The 18,858-nt window shown below is 40.9% G+C and overlaps 2 protein-coding genes across 2 annotated transcripts; both read left to right on the top strand.

Moving 5' to 3' along the window:
• The first annotated feature begins 988 nt into the window (after positions 1–988).
• LOC136841044 (uncharacterized) lies at positions 989–1,798 on the top strand. The gene has a single exon (XM_067108099.1). The coding sequence runs from the start codon at positions 989–991 to the stop codon at positions 1,796–1,798; it is 810 nt and encodes a 269-aa protein (XP_066964200.1).
• A 32-nt stretch (positions 1,799–1,830) lies between these two features.
• Positions 1,831–17,873, top strand: LOC136841043 (uncharacterized). Its single transcript, XM_067108098.1, has 3 exons — positions 1,831–2,393; positions 2,766–3,136; positions 17,764–17,873. Exons 1-3 carry the CDS (start codon positions 1,831–1,833, stop codon positions 17,871–17,873), a joined length of 1,044 nt encoding a protein of 347 aa, XP_066964199.1.
• The last annotated feature ends 985 nt before the right edge of the window (positions 17,874–18,858 follow it).

The raw sequence follows: 18,858 nt of genomic DNA, 5'->3' as shown, positions 1-18,858 counted from the left end.
AACCCCAAGATTGTACAACAAGCTCCCACTTGATATCAGGACTCAAAATACAATGTCTCAAGAAAAAACTAAAGACTTTCCCATTTCTGAGTTTCATGATAGTGAGGATTTGTCACTTAATGTAGAGTACTCTATATGACTCTTGGAACGTATTTACACAGCTGTATATTGGACAAATGCTTTTGCATGCCCAACAGACCGCCTTTGCTGGAGTGGTGTAAAGTCCCCGCTAAACGGGTTTTCTATGAAGAACCTCCCGTTTTCTACAGTGCCTTCACACCTGACCCTAGGTCTAAAGTCCCCGCTAAACAGGTTTTCTATGAAGAACCTCCAGTTTTTTACGGTGCCTTCACACCTGACCCTAGGTCAGAGTACTCAGCCCTATTTTTCATTATGTAATTGTACATTTATTACCTATTCATTTTTGCCCTTATATATTGTGTATGTGTCAGAGTATTTTTTGTGTCTAATCTACAATTTTCAATCGTCACGTTATCTGTATGTACCTGTCCTGTTTTGCATAGAGAATGATTGACCTCGGGTCACTTGTATGTCTTTGTACTGACGTCCACACACTGCTTTATAAGCAGTGTAGCTTCCTCAATAAACTAGCAGTACTTGTCTACCTGCTCTTTCTTTCGCACCCTTTCACAGTGGTGACCCCCGGAGTGGTTCCCGGAGCCATTAACGGACCCAAACGGCGACTTAGTCTTGGCCCCATGAACCACCCCACACCCCTAACGGACTAACTACGGCGTTCTAACAAAGCGTTCGGGCGTTACCGACCCTCGTCGGCAAATCACCGGTGTCATTAACGGACCCACACGGCACGCTCCCAAGTGTGTATTGACACGAGTGTTAACTCACGCTCCAAGTGAGAGTGCGGAAATGAGCATGGACGCGGACATTCCCTCCCACATACAAATAACTGCAAACCTCTCGGAGACAGATATCTCCCTTGTGCAACCCCCACTCGAGTCCTCCCCCGATGCCCCTCCCGACGGATCAACCGAGGGGGCCCCCCCTCACCATAAAGCTGCCGCCGTTCACCCATCACAACCCAGCATCATGGCTCTACAGGGTCAAGGGGCAGTTCAGGGTGGCAGGCCTGACCGACGAGGTGCTGCAGGCAGACATAGTGATCAACGCCCTACTGGAGGAGATATACAGGAAGGTCACCCCGTGGGTGACGTCAACTTCGAGCCCTGCCACCTACCAGCAACTGAAGGCCTCTCTCATTGAGACCTGCTCCCTGCCGGTCTCTGAGAGAGCCGCCCGCGCCCTTGACCTCGTCATCAACTCCCGGCAGGACACAAACCTCCTGGAGATGTGGCACGCCCTCCAGGACCTCCTCCTCCTCCCTGAGACGGACAGCAGCGGCAGGCACAAGGAGATCAGCCAGCTGAGGGAGATCCTCCTGTGGCAGCTCCTCCCGGAGGTTCGGGGTCAGATTGAGGAGCCCTACACCCTGCCAGTCGAGGGTCTCATCAGAACAGTGCAGCAGCTAACTGACTCCACGAGGGCAACGATGCAGGCATCCATGCCCGCACACCCTGTCAACTGCCTCCAGCCGGAGGAACCCAACGCAGAGGAGATCAACGTTATCGCCAGGAGGCGGCCACCCCATCACCAGAATAAGGAAAGGCTGGGGCTTTGCTACTACCACCGGAGGTTTGGCAAAAACGCCCTAAAATGCGAAGCCCCCTGCCTTTTCGCCCATCCAAAAAATGGGGGAAGCAGCGGCCACCCTCACAGGCTGCCATGGCAGCAGAAACACCCAGGAGCCCAGCACCAGTAGAGTTCTACGTCCGTGACACCGTCTCAGGCAGGATGATTCTGATCGACGCGGGGGCTGTGTGGTCAGTGTTCCCGCCTTCCAGAGAGGACTGCAAACGCCTGCCAGACCCGGCTGCCTCCCTGACGGCCGCCAATGGGTCCCCCATCCTCTCCTGTGGCACCAAGCTCCTGTCGGTCTCCATCCTGGGCCGGAGATACAAGTGGAACTTCATCATCGCAGACGTGGGGACCCCACTTCTGGGTGCGGACTTCCTGGCCCACTTTGGACTGGCAGTCGATGTTGGTCGAAAACGCCTGCTGGACACCGAGTCCTGCCAGTCCCTGCCCCTGGTGCCGGGCCCCAGCATGCCCACAATATGTTCCGTCGCTCCCCACCAATATGCCTCCCTCCTGAAGGAATTCCCTGAGGTGTTGAGGCCCAAACTTCGTCAGGTGCCTGGGGCCCCCACCAAACATGGAATATATCATCACATCAAGATGAGGGGGCCCCCAACGCATGCAAAGTTCCGGAGGCTTCCCCCTCAACGCCTTCAGGAGGCCAAGAATGCTTTCGCCGACATGGAGCGTATGGGCATATGCAGAAAGGCCCCCAACCCGTGGGCCTCTCCCCTTCACATGGTACAGAAACCAGATGGCTCCTGGAGACCCTGCAGCAACTACAGGTGGCTCAACCTTGCTACAGAACCAGACCACTACCCTCTCCCAAACATGCAAGACCTCACAGCCTCTTTTCACGGTGCCAAAATCTTTTCAAAATTAGATCTGTTAAAGTCCTATTTCCAGGTACCAGTAGTTCCAGACGACATTCCCAAAACCGCCATCATCACGCCCTTCGGGTCCTATATCTTTGCCTTCTCCACCTTCGGCCTGAGGAACGCAGGGGCGACTTTCCAGAGACTGATGGACAGCATCCTGGGGGACCTGAACCTCTGCGTCTGCTATGTCGATGACATCCTAATTTTTTCCAGGTCCCACAAAGAACACCTGCAGCACATCCGGAAGGTCCTGCAGCGCCTGCAGGAGAACAGCCTCATCATCAGGTTCGATAAGTGCACCTTCAGTGTCGAGAGAGTTGACTTTCTTGACCACGAGATATCCCCAGGAGGCATCCGCCCACTTGCATTGAAGGTCGAGGTCGTCATCAGGTTCCCCAACCCTACCTCCGTCAAGGGTATGCAAGAATTCCTCAGGATGGTCAACTACTACAGGAGGTTCATCCCCGGGGTTGCACACACCATGGGTCCCCCTGACAGAGATCCTGAAGGGCCATCCGAAGTTCTTAGTGTAGGGCCCCAACCAGCAGCGGGCCTTCTCCCTGACGAAGGCCGCCCTCGCCAAGGCAACAGCCTTGGCCCACCAGGACCCCAATGCCCCCCTCCAGCTAACAACGGGCGCCAGCAACATCACCTGTGGGGCTGTCCTGGAGCAGGTCATCAACGGAGCCCCTCAGCCCATCGCCTTCTTCAGCAGGAAGCTCAGCCCCACCGAGTCCCGCTACAGCACCTTCGACAGGGAACTCTTCCCAGTGTACCAGGCGGTACGCCATTTCAAATTCCTCCTGGAGGTTACGCCCTTCACAATTTGGATGGACCACCAGCCGCTAATTCACACCTTTTTAAGAGGTGGGAAAGAACGAGCAGGATAAGGTTACTGCTGATTTATTGAGGACACAGGTGGTTTATATAGCGGCGGACTGACGTCACGCTGAGGAATACAATGAGAACTAGGGTGACCTGAGGTCAATAACATTTGACAATAAATACAATAAACAAATACATTTTGAATTACACAAATGGACAATAACTAAGTTGAATACATTCTGATACCTGAGAAAAAGAAACACATAACATACAAGTTGGTGACAGGTAAATATTTACATAAATCAATTTAAATGATTGGGTATGACTGGATCTGCGCGCCCCGTTATCCTAGGAGCGGCGATCCTAGGAGAGGCAAAGAAAACGGGTCGCCAACACAGAAAACCCGCTTAGCGGGGACTTTACAAATACTCCCCTCACCACAGCACCACCACCTACAACCCCTCAGCCAATGGATTGGTGGAAAGGTTCCACAGGTCCCTGAAGGCGTCCCTCATGGCTCACTGCACCGCCGACAATTGGAAGTTGTCCCAGGAAAACTCATCACGGAGGACCGGGACAACCTAACAACACAGAGGCTCTGCGACAGGGTCGGTAAGTTCGCCCCCTGCCAGTGGACGTATACCAACAGGACGTCTCCCTTCATGCCTCCCGGTCTGTCCTCCACCACCCACGTCTTCGTCAGGAACGACGCTGTCCACCCACCCTTAACCAGGCCCTACAGGGGGCCTTTCCTTGTGCTGGAGAGAAACAAAAAGGCATTCCGGGTGGCCATCCACGGGAAGGATGACTGGGTGTCGGTAGACCACCTCAAGCCCGTACTCCTGGAGGAGGACGTCGGTGGCACTCCCCAGTGCCCCCCGCAGGAGACGTCGCCCCCTCAGCCCACCCCGCCCACAAGAAAGTCGCGTGGTGCCCCTGGAAGGCCCCTGTGCCCAGGCAGGGGAACAACCAACCACTCCCATATGCAACGCACCAAAATCGAACGCACCCCCCAACTGACATCGAGGAGCCGCGGCCCTCTCCGCCGCCCCAGCAGATAACTGCCTTGATCAGACATTACCTACATCTTGGAGGGGGAGTACTGTAAAGTCCCCGCTAAACGGGTTTTCTATGAAGAACCTCCAGTTTTCTACGGTGCCTTCACACCTGACCCTAGGGCAGAGTACTCAGCTCTATTTTTCATTATGTAATTGTACATTTATTACCTATTCATTTTTGCCCTTATATATTGTGTATGTGTCAGAGTATTTTTTGTGTCTAATCTACTATTTTCAATTGTCACGTTATCTGTATGTACTTGTCCTGTTTTGCATGGAGAATGATTGATCTTCGGCCACTTGTATGTCTTTGTACTGACGTCCGCACACTGCTTTATAAGCGGTGTGGCTTCCTCAATAAACTAGCAGTACTTGTCTACCTGCTCTTTCTTTCCCACCCTCTCACAGTCGCATCGGAGAGACACCAACTGTAAGTATCGTTGCCCATTTTGCGATGGCAGGTGCTAAAAAATAAGGATTATATATATATATATATATATATATATATATATATATATATATATATATATATATATATACATATATATATATATATATATATATATATATATATATATATATATATATACATATACAGTATATATATACTGTATGAGCCTTCTCGGTCCTTGTAAGAATTCCGCTGGGTCCTGATGAAGTCACAGGATGCCATGACAGGACTGGCTAACAGTCATCTTCTCTCAGGCATAGAAGGAACCTTCCTTGCCCCAGCAAGAAAACCCCCAAAAGTTTGTTAGGATATAGTGTCACCTTTCCTGGCACTGATTGGCTGATAGGCCTAAGGAGTAGTGCCAGAGCCAATCACGTCCAGGAGAGAAGAAATCGGGGGTTGTGAGGTACTAGAGGGTTGGAGGAAGATGCCGAAAGGTGTCTCCTTGAAAAAGTCAGTGAGGTTTCGCTCAAGTTAGGGGAAAGACGCACATCCCCTTACTGCCTTCCGCTGGTTTCCCTCTCGCGCTCTAACTCGCATTCACTATAGAGATTAGTTCCTTAGATACTTGGGCCCTTGTGTTAGTTTTAGATAACACAAATCATTGCTAAAATTACCCACTGTGTCTTATTTAAGCATGTCCCATGGTACTGCAGCTGGACCAGAGTAGTGTAGCCACGATGAGAGGTGGGGTCGTATATATATATATATATATATATATATATATATATATATATATATATATATATATATATATATATATATATATATATATATATATATATAGTATATATATATATATGTGTGTGTGTGTATGTATATGTATATATATGTGTATATGTATATATATATATATATATGTGTATGTATATATATATATATATATATATATATATATATATATATATATATATATATATATATATATATATATATATATATATATATATATGTATATATATATATATATATATATATATATATATATTGTGACAAAGTGCCCAGTGTCTGATCTTCAGATTAAACCTGGTATCTAAGTGCTTGATACTTGATTACCAAACTTACCATTTATCCTACAATTATAGTTACCTCACGACAGCCAGACACCTGAACCCTCATCACACATACAAAACGACTGATTTCTCTAAAGGCAACAGTGATTCCTTATAAAACTTATTAATCATGAAAGAAAGCAGAATAATTTCATTAAAACAGGTGTGAGGTAAAATCAAAGGGCATCACTCTAACAGCCTTATAAAAATCTAAGTATTTTTATTTCCCTGGTTCAAGCTCACTTCAATTGCTTGAAGGAAAACATCTCACTTACCACTCTATATCCAATTCAAAGCAAAATTACTGGTAGGTCAATGAATGAAACTCTGATGTAACCATTTTAAATACAAAAATTTATTTCTAAATTCAAAGATCATACATGACATTAACAGTCTCAGGGAAATTTATTATTACTTATTACAAAATTCAATTAAATCTGAATTAATCATCAGTCAAAATTAAATCAGAAATTAATTTATTAATTAATCAAATATTATTCAAGTAAAATTTAAACTGTTAAATAACAAAATTTGATTGAAAGGAAATACAAGTAAATTAATTCCCAAGTGTTAAACAAAATAAGGCAATTAAATCGATCAAACAAAAATGTGGATACAAAAGACAGAAATGTACTCTGCAAAAAAGTAAATATAAAAAATGTAAGGCAAAGCATTAAGGCAATAGCAAACACACCACACATATATAGAAATTCTTCAAAAGATAAAGCATAAAACATACAACATGAAAAAAGCATTAAAAAAGGAAAAAATAGAACAATTTCACATAATCACTGTAAATATTATTTTTAGTGCACTAAAAACCAATAATTATGTTACAATACCTTGGTACCAATTTCTTCGTTTTTTCCGAGGCGCCGTTACGTACTCTCAATAAAATACACTGTTCAGATGACTCAGACACATTTACTAAGGAATTAAACAGTTAAAGGTTATAAGTGACCATCGTCTACCAAAAACATCAATTACGTTACAGCAGGACACACAAAGTCCTGAGAGAGAGAGAGAGAGAGAGAGAGAGAGAGAGAGAGAGAGAGAGAGAGAGAGAGAGAGAGAGTGAATCACAGCTCCTCCCCGCACGGATAATGGTCTCTCAACGATCTCCTCTGTATGGGTGTGGCCGTCCATACGAGTGTGTAGACAGGTCTTAGACGAGATTTTTTATTTTAAAAACTCTTTAAAAACAATAATTAGAGAGGAAGTGGAATTACAGTTAATAATAATATTTATTATTACATAGTTTCAGAACAAAAGAATCTCTAGTTACTATAATAAAACGGAAAGATATCGTCTCATGGAAAATTCCTGAATGATGTTAGGCAACTTACGTGATATAATTTTCCACCCAACAGTGTTCTGATCAAGCCCCAATGGAATGCGTTGCTTCAGGAGTTTTTGGATATTGACTAAACAGGTCGCCTCTTTATAGAGAACAACCACCCTCTGTCTCTCTCTCTCCACCCATATATCATCCTTTTCATAGACCATATAGGGTTTAATCACACTAACTTTAAGCTAACTCTCTATGGCATTTGTGCATCTGAGCATAAAATTATGCAGTATACAACAATACACACAACAACTAAGGGGAGATTACTGCATTATGAAAACCACAGAATATATATATATATATATATATATATATATATATATATATATATATATATATATATATATATATATATATATATATATATATATATATATATATATTCTTATGTGTGGTTTCATAATGAATTTTCCTGTAATACTACAGTATAATTTGAAAATAAGAAGGCCCATAAAACACTATTTAAACGTTGAAACCATATATTTGCTGCACTTGTTTCTGTGCCTGTTCACTGGTAGAATATGGACAGGTGGGAAAGTTACAATGGTATATATACAAAAACATGAAGGTGTGGCCTTAGGCCTCCGATGTTAAGGTGGCGTTTCTTAAGAAGGAGGGTTGACCAATTCAGTGGTTTTGGCCTCATTTTAGTTTTGGCGATGGATCTGGCGGTCATTTTTCTTGGGTCATCTTCTTCAAAACTAGACATGCGAGGTTTAAACTGTCAATGGCGTCCGATTTTTAACAATGTCCTCCTGACAGGTTCATATTTTTAAAATGATTGATGATAGCAGATTCCAGCATCTTTCTTTTTGTACGGACAGCTACTCTTGAAAACCAACTCCGCCCACTCCAGTTAATGACATGCCCTGTATTTCTAATATGAGGAAAATTCCCGAACTCCCTCCGGACTTCGTAACGTCACTGTTCTTTTGTGCTCTGATATTCTTTGCGAGACTCGATCTAAACCTGTCTCTTCTACATAAATGTCAACAATTTTTACACTGTATCTTGTAAACTCCGGCTTCTTCCCTTTTTTGTTTAAGTATACGTTAACGAAGCGAACATAATTGATGGATTTGGGATAATGGAAAATGAAAGGATTATTAGAACTGAGTTGCTCGGTGGCCTTTTGGATGTTTTCATCGTATGGAAGCTTTATTTTGTTGTTGAAATCTATTTACTGTTGTGAGTGGGACCTCTGTAGTATATTTTATTTGCTTTATTAATAGCCCTCTCGATAATGTGTGGTGGATAGAGCAGTTATGTTAGGTGTTGGCGGATCGTGTTAAATTCTTGATCAGGTACTCATTTGAACATATCCTAAGTCCTCTGAGGAATAGGTTGCACCCTACCATGATTTTTACGGAGACGTCGTGGTAGCTTAAGAAATGAATGTAGAGACAGCGAAGGTGGGTTTTCTATATACTGTAAATGCATACCTGTTCTGTTTTTCTATGATCAGTACATCTAGGAACGGCAGTTTTCCGTCCTTTTCCCATTCTGTTTTAAATTTTATGGTCGGAACTAGCTCTTTAGCCTATTAAAAATTTCTTAAAGTCCCCAGCTATTGTCCCAGAAAGTAAAGATATCATCTACGTATCTAAAGCCAGATCATGTTATGGGGTTTGATAGACGACAAAAGTTCTGTTTCGAAATATTCCATGTACAAGTTTGCTAGAAGGGGTGATAGGGGACTTCCCATGCTACACTCAAATTTTTGTTTGTAAAAAATTACCATTGAAAGAAAACACGTTGTTAGTTACACAGAGGTTGATAAGTTTTAAAAACTTTTATCTATGCCAAGAGGAAAATGGTCTTCATATGGTTGTAACTTCCTCTCTAAGAAAACAACACTTCGGAAATCTGGGACTTTAGTAAATAATTTATCGACGTCTAGACCACATAGTTGATGTTGTTTGAGGGATGTTTAAACTATTAAATTTTTGTATGAAATCTTCTGCATGTTTGACGTGGGAGGATGAGAAGGTTCCTAGAAAGGGTGATAACAAGTCTGCAGCCATTTTGATAATTTGTACATGAAAGAGCCCCATGTGGTGGTCATATTGCCATGGGGCGTAAAGGAATCCCATCTTTATGTGTTTTCGGGAGGTCATCAAAATAGATGAGAGGAGAGGGGTTGATTACCTTGAATGTCTCTAGTAATTCTATGTCTTTTTATTGCCCCTATGGTTCTAACTGATTTGTTAAACTGAGCAGCAATATTTGTTGTGGGATCTTTCGTTAATTTGTCGTAGGTCTCCGCATCGTTTAGAAGTTCTTGAACTTTATTGATGTATGTCTCCTTGTCTAACAGAACTATTTTCCCGTCTTTGTCAGATTTTGTGATGATGATATCCCCCTTTTTCTTAAGCTAACTAATGCATTTTGGAATCTTTTCAGAAGAGCGAATTTTTGTTGTTATTTTGCTCCAAGACATTTAGCAAAATGCCTTTGAGACATGCCTCTTTCTTGTCATAGTTGTTTTTTGCAAAATGTTTATCAAAAGCAACTAGGAAATTAAGATTACTCTCAGGACCAGGTTTTAGAGCAATGAAACTCCAAGATTTAAAACGGTCTGTTCTTCTGCAGTGAGGGGATGGTTAGAGATTCAGCACATTATTGGGAAGGCCAAGATTATTCCATGGCGCTGTTCCTAATCAGTCTTTTAAATTTGTTGCACAAATTTCTGGAGTGGGACTCACTGTTTTCAATAGCACCTGATAGCACAAAAATATGAAAGATATCTGTACATACCATCATCCCTGCACATGAGGCTATAATGTGACGTGGCTTTATCACTTATTTTTCTTCTAATCACATAGATGTCTTGGGTGTGTGGCTTGTATTCTGTCTTGGAGCTAATGAGGCCAAAACCACTAGGGAATTGGTAAAATCCTCCTTAAGAAACGCCACCTCCAAAACATCGGAGGCCTAAGGCCACACCTTCATGTTTTTGTGTATATACACCATTGTAAAACTCCACCTGTCCATATTCTACCGAAGTGAACAGGGGCACAGAAACAAGTGCCCGAAATATATGGTTTCAACGTTTAAATAGTGTTTTATGGGCCTTCTTATTTTCAAGCATTACACTGTAGTATTACAGGAAAAGACATTCATTTTTGCCCATTATGGAACATCACAGTTTACGCCAGTTTTTCAGCTTCAACCCAGCTGTCACACATCTTCAGACGGTTTGGACGAACGGCTAGTACATGGGTTACAGCCAGAGGAAGAATCACTCCAGAGAAATTTTCACAAGAATGCCTGACAGGAACAAGTTTCTCCCTAAAATGTACTGGTTTCACGCGTTGGACATCGTTCGTCAGACCCATTTTGGACTCCATCCGCACATTCCTCCAAGACAGAATACAAGCCACACACCAAGACATCTATGTGATTAGAAGAAAAATAAGTGAGCTAGCCACGTCACTTCGCCTCATGTGCAGGGATGATGGTATGTACAGATATCTTTCATATTTTTTGAGTGCTATCAGGTTTGCTGATTGAAAAATGCAGTGAGTTTCCCACTCCAGAAATTTGTGCTACAAATTAAAAAAAGACTGATTAGGAACAGCGTATGGAATAATCTTGGCCTTCCCAATAATGTGCTGAATCTCTCTAACCATCCCCTCACTGCAGAAGAACAGACCGTTTTAAATCTTGGAATTTCATTCGCTCTAAAACCTGGTCCTGAGAGTAATCTTAATTTCCTAGTTGCTTTTGATAAACATTTTGCAAAAACAACTATGACAAGAAAGAGGCATGTCTCAAAGGCATTTTGCTAAATGTCTTGGAGCAAAATAACAACAAAAATTCGCTCCCGAAAAGATTCCAAAATGCATTAGTTAGCTTAAGAAAAGGGGGATATCATCATCACAAAATCTGACAAAGACGGGAAAAATAGTTCTGTTAGACAAGGAGACATACATCAATAAAGTTCAAGAACTTCTAAACGATGCGGAGACCTACGACAAATTAACGAAAGATCCCACAACAAATATTGCTGCTCAGTTTAACAAATCAGTTAGAACCATAGGGGCAATAAAAAGACATAGAATTACTAGAGACATTCAAGGTAATCAACCCCTCTCTCCCCTATTTTTACAGGCCTCCTGAAAACACATAAAGATGGGATTCCTTTACGCCCCATAATATCCAGCAGGGCTCTTTCATGTACAAATTATCAAAATGGCTCGTGGACTTGTTATCACCCTTTCTAGGAACCTTCTCATCCTCCCACGTCAAACATGCAGAAGATTTCATACAAAATTTAATAGTTTAAAAGATCCTCAAACAACATCAAACTGCTCAGTCTAGACGTCGATTCATTATTTACTAAAGTCCCGATTGCCGACGTGTTGTTTTCTTAGAGAGATGAGTTACAACCATATGAAGACCATTTTCCTCTTGGCATAGATAAAACTTTTAAAACTTATCAACCAAGGTGTAACTAACAACGTGTTTTCTTTCAATGGTAATTTTTTTAAACAAAAATTTGGCTGTAGCATGGGAAGTCCCCTATCACCCCTTCTAGCAAACTTGTACATGGAATATTTCAGAAACAGAACTTTTGTCGTCTATCAAAACCCCATAACATGATCTGGCTTAGATAGTAGATGATATCTTTACTTTCTGGGACAATAGCTGGGGACTTTAAGAAATTTTTTAATAGGCTAAATTCTGCTAGTTCCGACCATAAAAATTTAAAACAGAATGGAAAAGGACGGAAAACTGCCGTTCCTAGATGTACTGATCATAAGAAAACAGAACAGGTATGCATATACAGTATATAGAAAACCCACCTTCATGTCTCCTACATTCATTTCTTAGCTACCACGACGTCTCCGTAAAAATCATGGTAGGGTGCAACCTATTCCTCAGAGGACTTAGGATATGTTCAAATGAGTACCTGGATCAAGAATTTAACACGATCCGCCAACACCTAACGCAACTGCTCTATCCACCACACATTATCGAGAGGGGCTATTAATAAAGCAAATAAAATATACTACAGAGGTCCCACTCACAACAGACAAATAGATTTCAACAACAAAATAAAGCTTCCATACGATGAAAACATCCAAAAGGCCACCGAGCAACTCAGTTCTAATAATCCTTTCATTTTCCATTATCCCAAATCCATCGGGGAGTTAAATGTCGTTAACGTATACTTAAACAAAAAAAGGAAGAAGCCGGAGTTTACAAGATACCGTGTAGTAATTGTCATGACATTTATGTAGGCGAGACAGGTAGATCGCTCGCAAAGAATAACAGAGCACAAAAGATCAGTGCGTTACGCATGGGAGAGTTCGGGAATTTTCCTACATATTAGAAATACAGGGCATATCATTAACTGGAGTTCGGGCGGAGTTGGTTTTCAAGAGTAGCTGTCCGTACAAAAGAAAGATGCTGGAATCTGCTATCATCAATCAAACCAACAATATGAACCTGTCAGGAGGACATTGGGAAATCGGGCCATTGACACACTGTGGTTAATCCTCGCACCCTTTTGAAGAAGATGACCCAAGAAACGCGACCGCCAGATCCATCGCCAAACGGGAGCTAATGAGGCCAAAACCACTAGGGAATTGGTCAATCTCTCCTTCTTAAGAAACGCCACCTCCTTAACATCGGAGGCCTAAGGCCACACCTTCATGTTTTTGTATATATACCATTGTAAAAAGAACTCCACCTGTCCATATTCTACCAGTGAACAGGGGCACAGAAACAAGTGCCCGAAATATATGGTTTCAACGTTTAAATAGTGTTTTATGGGTCTCTTCTTATTTTCATATATATATATATATATATATATATATATATATATATATATATATATATATATATATATATATATATATATATATATATATATATATATATCTTATGCTGTATTTTCATAATGCAGTAATCGCCCGTGTGTATGTGTGAATTGTTGTATACTGTATAATTTTGTATTCAGATGCACGTATGCCATAAGAGAGTTAGCGTAAAGTTACAGTGATTAAATGCTGTATGGTTTGAGAGAGGACGTATGCGTGGCGTGTAGAGAGAAGGGACAGAGAGCCGTTGTTTGCTGTATTGAGTCGCGATTTGTTTAGTCAATATTCAAAACTGCTGAGATAACACCCTCTCATGTGACTCCATTAGTGTACAAGACGTGGTTGGGAGGTATCAGGAAAGTTGCCTAACATCATTCAGGAATTTTCCATGAGACGATATTTTTCATTCTTATTATAATAACTAGAGATTCTTTTGTTCTGAAACTATGTAATGATAAATATTATTTTTAACTGTAATTCCAGTCTCTCTGATTATTGCTTTTAAAGAGTTTTTAAAATAAAGGTCTCGTCTAAAACCCATTCACGCACTCGTAGGGCCATGCCCTGCTCTGCTGTCTAAGATGCCCTTACGAAGGGGCATCATTCAGAGACCAAAAGCCGTGTTGAAGAGGGATGCGTTTCCCTCTCTCTCCCTCTCGGGACTTCGTATGTCCTGTTGTAATGTAATTGATAATTTTGGTAGACAAAGGTCACTCGTTACTTTTAACTGTTTAATTCCTTAGTAAATGTGTCTGAGTCATCTGAACAGTGTATTTTATTGTGTGTAACGGCGCCTGGTTATAAAAACACGAAGGAATTGGTACCAAGGTATTGTAACATAATTGTTGGTTTTTAGTGCACTAAAAATAACATTTACAGTGATTATATGTAAAGATACTTTTTTCCCTTTTTAACATTTTTTCATGTTATATGTTTTATGCTTTGTCTTTTGAAAATTTTATATATACGTGATGTGTTTGCTATTGCCTTAAATTTTGCTTTACATTTTTTGATATTTAATTTTTGCAGAGTATATTTCTGTCTTTTGTATCCACATTTTTATATGATTGATTTAATTGCCTTATTTTGTTTAACACTTGGGAATTAATTTACTTGTATTTCCTTTCAATCAAATTTTGTTACTTAATTTAAATTTTACTTGAATAATTTTTGATTAATTAATAAATTAATTTCTGGTTTAATTTTGACTGATGATTAATTCAGATTTAATCCAATTTTGTTTTGTTTTCAAGTAATAATAAATTTCCTGAGACTGTTAATGTCATGTATAATCTTTGAATTTAGAAATAAATTTTTGTATTTAAAATATATCAGAGTTTCATTCATTGACTCACCAGTAATTTTGATTTGAATTAGAGATAGAGTGGTAAGTGAGATGTTTTCCTTCAAGTAATTGAAGTGAGCTCGAACCAAGGAAATAAAAAAACACTTTTATAATGTTATTTGAGTGATACTCTTTGATTTTACCTCACACCTATTTTAATGAACTTGCTGTCTTTGATGATTGATAAGCTTTATAAGGGATCACTGTTGCCTTTAAAGAAATCAGTTGTTTTGTATGTGTGATGAGGGTTCAGGTGTCTGGCTGTTGTGAGGTAACTATAATTGTCGAATAAATGGTAAGTATGGTAATCAAATATCAAGCACTTACTGTAGAACCCAGGTTTGATTTGAAGAACAGACACTGGACACTTCGTCACATATATAAATGGTGCCCAAGACCCCGGGAAAACAGATCACAAATATCACTCTGGTGTATACTGGTGGTGTTAGGGACATATTTTATTAGGAGAGTGACCACATAGTTGTTTATTCTATGAGGAGAGTGACCATATAATTGTTTTTTGCATTTTATTGTGTTGAATTGTTGTCATATTGAATTGTTAATTGAGTAATTGAAAAAAAATGGTTCTATTCGACGTTCAGGAATTCTTAGCAAACCCCTCCATCCAAGAGTTATCTGAAATCACTCTGACTAAAGCACAGTGGAGTGAGATAGCAGTAGCATGTGGTGGTCAGGTGTCTGCCAACATGGCCAAGGCACAAATAAAATTAATTGCAATCCAAGCATTGATGGACTCTGGTAAAATAGATGAAGAGTTAGGAGAGGCACAAGAGTTGTGGAATGCAGCTGAGGCAGAATTTATAGATAAAAAGGAGCAAAAGAAAGAGAAAAGTGAGACGTCTAGAAGCAGAAGGAAATTTGATTAAGCTGAAAATGCAGGCAGAAAGAGAAAGAGAAGACAGAGAAAGCTGCTGAAGAATTAAGAAAAATAGCAGAAGAAGAAAGAGAGGTAGCTAGGCACAGGAGAGAGATGGAAAGGTTGAAAGCTACAGCTGAATTGCCCATAACACCATCTACCCCTACTCAAGGTGATTCAGACACTGTATTTGATGTAGTAAGACTGCAGAAGTTAATTCCAAAGTTTACAGAAGAAGCTCCAGATGAGTTTTTTGATCACTTTGAAAAAGTGGCTGCAGGAATGGGGTGGCCAGAGGATAAATGGTCAGTCTTGTTACAGAGTGTTCTTATTTGTAAAGGAAGAAGTGCCTGTTTAGTCTTATCAGCTGATCAGTGTAAAGAGTACAAAGTACTTAAACACAATGTGCTACAAGTTTACCAGATGACCACTGAATATTATAATGAAAGAATCAGATCTTTGAGAAAGGATGACCAGATAACTTTCTTGGATTATGCCTACAAAGTAAGATGATGTTTTAAACGATGGCTGGAGGCTGCTAAAGTTAAAACATTGGAAGATCTTGAAGAATTAGTTGTTCTTGAACAATATCTTCGTGAAATTCCTGAACACATAAGAACCTATTTGAGAGAGAGAGAGAGAGGTGAATAAACTTGACAAAGCTGCTACACTTAGTGAAGATTATATCATTAGCAGCAGAAGGAACTATAATGTCAAGTACCAGAATCAACGCACAGGTTTTAGGTCTCATCCAAACTTCAGGAGCAGATTTAATGGGAATCCTACAAGTGGTAATACCAAGTCAATGCAGGGTAGTATCCCTCAGCAAGCTAATGTAAAATCCTCATATAATAGTGTTGCAAGGCAATTACAAAAGCCTGGTGTTGTTTGCTACAAGTGTGGAAGAGCAGGACACTTCAGCTGGGAGTGTCATCAGACACATTGGCCGTCCAAACCAGTTGGTCAAGTAGTAAGAAGTGACCAGGTGAAACAGACTACAAAGAGCAGTGTGGGGAGGAGTCAAGCTTCATTGAAGACAGACTAAACAAGCTGAGTGTTTAGCAACCAGTGGAAATGTAACTTCAAGCAGTGAGTGGCTGAGCAGTTTGAAGGCTTTTAAGCCATATATCTATGAGGGTACGCTGACAACTCCAGGAGGAAGTGTGCAGGTACCAGTCAAGGTGTTACGTGATACAGGGAGCAACCATAGTGTGGTAGTCCGTGATGCTCACCCCCAGTTGGAGGAGAATCTTACAGGAGATTCTGTTATTTTGAAGGGTATAGGAGGAGAAGAGGTAACTCCTATATGTAGCTTACACCTGTCATGTGAAGTAGTGACAGGAGATGTTGATTTTGCTGTAAAGGACTCACTGGCTGTTGAAGGTGTAAATGTTCTGTTAGGGAATGAAGTTGGTAGTGTACCATTTGTTCCTTGTCCTATAGTGACAGATAAACCATTGAGGATTAGTCCCACGGTAGATTTGGAGAAGAATAACCCCCACCTGTGTCCTAGCTGTGTGACTACTAGGAGTATGAAGAGGACTGTGCCTGTAAGTGAAGAGACTGACGATTTACCCACTCAAGAAGGATCTTTGAGCTTAGAAGAGTTGTTCCAGGGAAATGATGTTTCCCCAAATGCTGATCAAGAAGAGGTTTCCCAAGAAGAAGCTGTTGTCCCTGAAGAGACTCTGAGTAGTCAAGATGTTCCTGAAGATAACAGTGAAACTACAGTAGCTGAGTTAGCAGATATTGAGAGCCCAAACCTTGAAGTTGGTCAAGTGACCAGAGAAGCCAATGGAACTGCAGAAGAAGGATACATCATTAGCCGAGTTGTTTTTCAGAGTTGTTGATCAAGAAGAGATGCAACAAACTCCTACCTGCTATTATCTGAAGGAAGGTTTGCTGATGAGGAAGCATAGACCTGCAGATATACCAGGAGATGCTGAATGGGGCGAATATCATCAAATTTTGATCCCACATCCATTGAGGAAGCAAGTGGTAGCAGTAGCTCATGAGTCTGGACATATGGGAATCAGGAAGACTGTGGAGAAGACCATGAAATATTTTTTCTGGCCTGGACTTCACAAAGGTGTTAGCAGGTTCTGTCGGGAGTGTCATACCTGCCAGATAGCAGGAAAGCCAAATGAAACCATTCAGAAAGCCCCCCTACAACCTATAGAAGTTAGAGGAGAACCCTTTAGCAAGGTGATTATAGATATGGTTGGACCACTGCCGAAGACGAAGAAGGGTCATGAATATCTGTTAACACTGATGTGTCCTGTGACAAGATATCCTGAGGCAATCCCTGTTAGAAGCATATCTGCCAAGATAGTTGCTGAGAAACTAGTGGAGTTTTTCTCAAAGTTTGGGATACCAGAGATTGTACAAAGTGATAGAGGAACCAATTTTACTTCCAAACTGTTTCAGGATGTGATGAACTTGTTAGGAGTGAAACAACAGTTATCCACTGCGTACCACCCAGAGACTCAAGGAGCCATGGAAAGGTTTCACCAGACATTGAAAAGTATGCTGACTAAGTATTGTTCTGAGTTAGGCAAAGACTGGGATGTTGGTGTACAATTGATGTTATTTGAAATTAGGAATGTTTATCAAGAAAGCATGGGTTGTTCACCTAACGAGATGATTTTTGGTAGAGAAGTGAGAGGACCGTTGAAAATTCTTGCAGAAAATTGGGAAGAAAATCAAGTGGAAGTCCAAGGAGAGTATGTAAAGAACTTGAGGAAAAGATTGGAAGAGATTAGAAAATTCTTTTTAGAAAATCTGCAACTGAGTCAAGAGAAAATGAAAATGAGATATGATAAGAAGACTAAGCTAAGAAGTTTTAATGTTGGTCAACAAGTGTTAGTGTTTTTACCTGTCAAGAGAATTCCCCTTTCCAACAAGTTTCAAGGTCCTTACAAGATAATTGAGAGATTAAGTGATAGAACCTATGTAATTGAAACACCAGAAAGACGAAGACGGAAAAGGAAGATACGTGTAAACCTCTTAAAACCTTACTTCTCAGAAACCAAAATGGAAACTGTGTCAATAACCCAGACAACTTCAACTACAGAAGACGACGATGGTTATGAATTGGGAGCTGAAAGCAAGATGAATAATTCTTCAATTTTGGAAAATTTGGAGGATAAACTGAAACATCTGAGTGTTGAGCAAGGTGGTGAGTTGTGTGAAGTGATTAGAAGCTTCACAGAACTATTTGCAGATGTACCTAAGTGTACTGATCTGACCAAGCATGAGATCAAGATCCAAGAAGATGGCAGACCATTCAAACAGAGAGCTTATCGTCTATCACCTTATCATCGAGATGTTTTGAAGAAAGAAGTCAAATATTTGTTACAGCATGGATTAGCAGAACCCAGTTCAAGTCACTACAGTTCTCCATGTGTGTTAGTGAAGAAACTGGATGGCTCGTTTAGGAGGTGTACTGATTATAGGAAACTGAATTCCATCAGTGTGGCTGACAATTATCCCTTGCCTCTTATAGATCAGTTACTTGATAAT

The sequence above is a fragment of the Macrobrachium rosenbergii genome, chromosome 8 (assembly GCF_040412425.1).
Source record: "Macrobrachium rosenbergii isolate ZJJX-2024 chromosome 8, ASM4041242v1, whole genome shotgun sequence".
Classification (NCBI taxonomy): Eukaryota; Metazoa; Arthropoda; class Malacostraca; order Decapoda; family Palaemonidae; genus Macrobrachium; species Macrobrachium rosenbergii.
This window is presented reverse-complemented; position numbering and strand designations above follow the sequence as displayed.

What these genes read in the sequence shown, in the direction of transcription:
- LOC136841044 (XM_067108099.1), top strand. Translation starts at nt 989, where the DNA reads ATGCCCCTCCCGACGGATCAACCGAGGGGGCCCCCCCTCACCATAAAG.
- LOC136841043 (XM_067108098.1), top strand. Translation starts at nt 1,831, where the DNA reads ATGATTCTGATCGACGCGGGGGCTGTGTGGTCAGTGTTCCCGCCTTCC. An exon ending in TGCAGAAAGGCCCCCAACCC is followed by an intron (nt 2,394 to 2,765) that starts GTGGGCCTCTCC and finishes AATTTTTTCCAG; the next exon opens with GTCCCACAAAGAACACCTGC. An exon ending in CGAAGGCCGCCCTCGCCAAG is followed by an intron (nt 3,137 to 17,763) that starts GCAACAGCCTTG and finishes AAACTGTTTCAG; the next exon opens with GATGTGATGAACTTGTTAGG.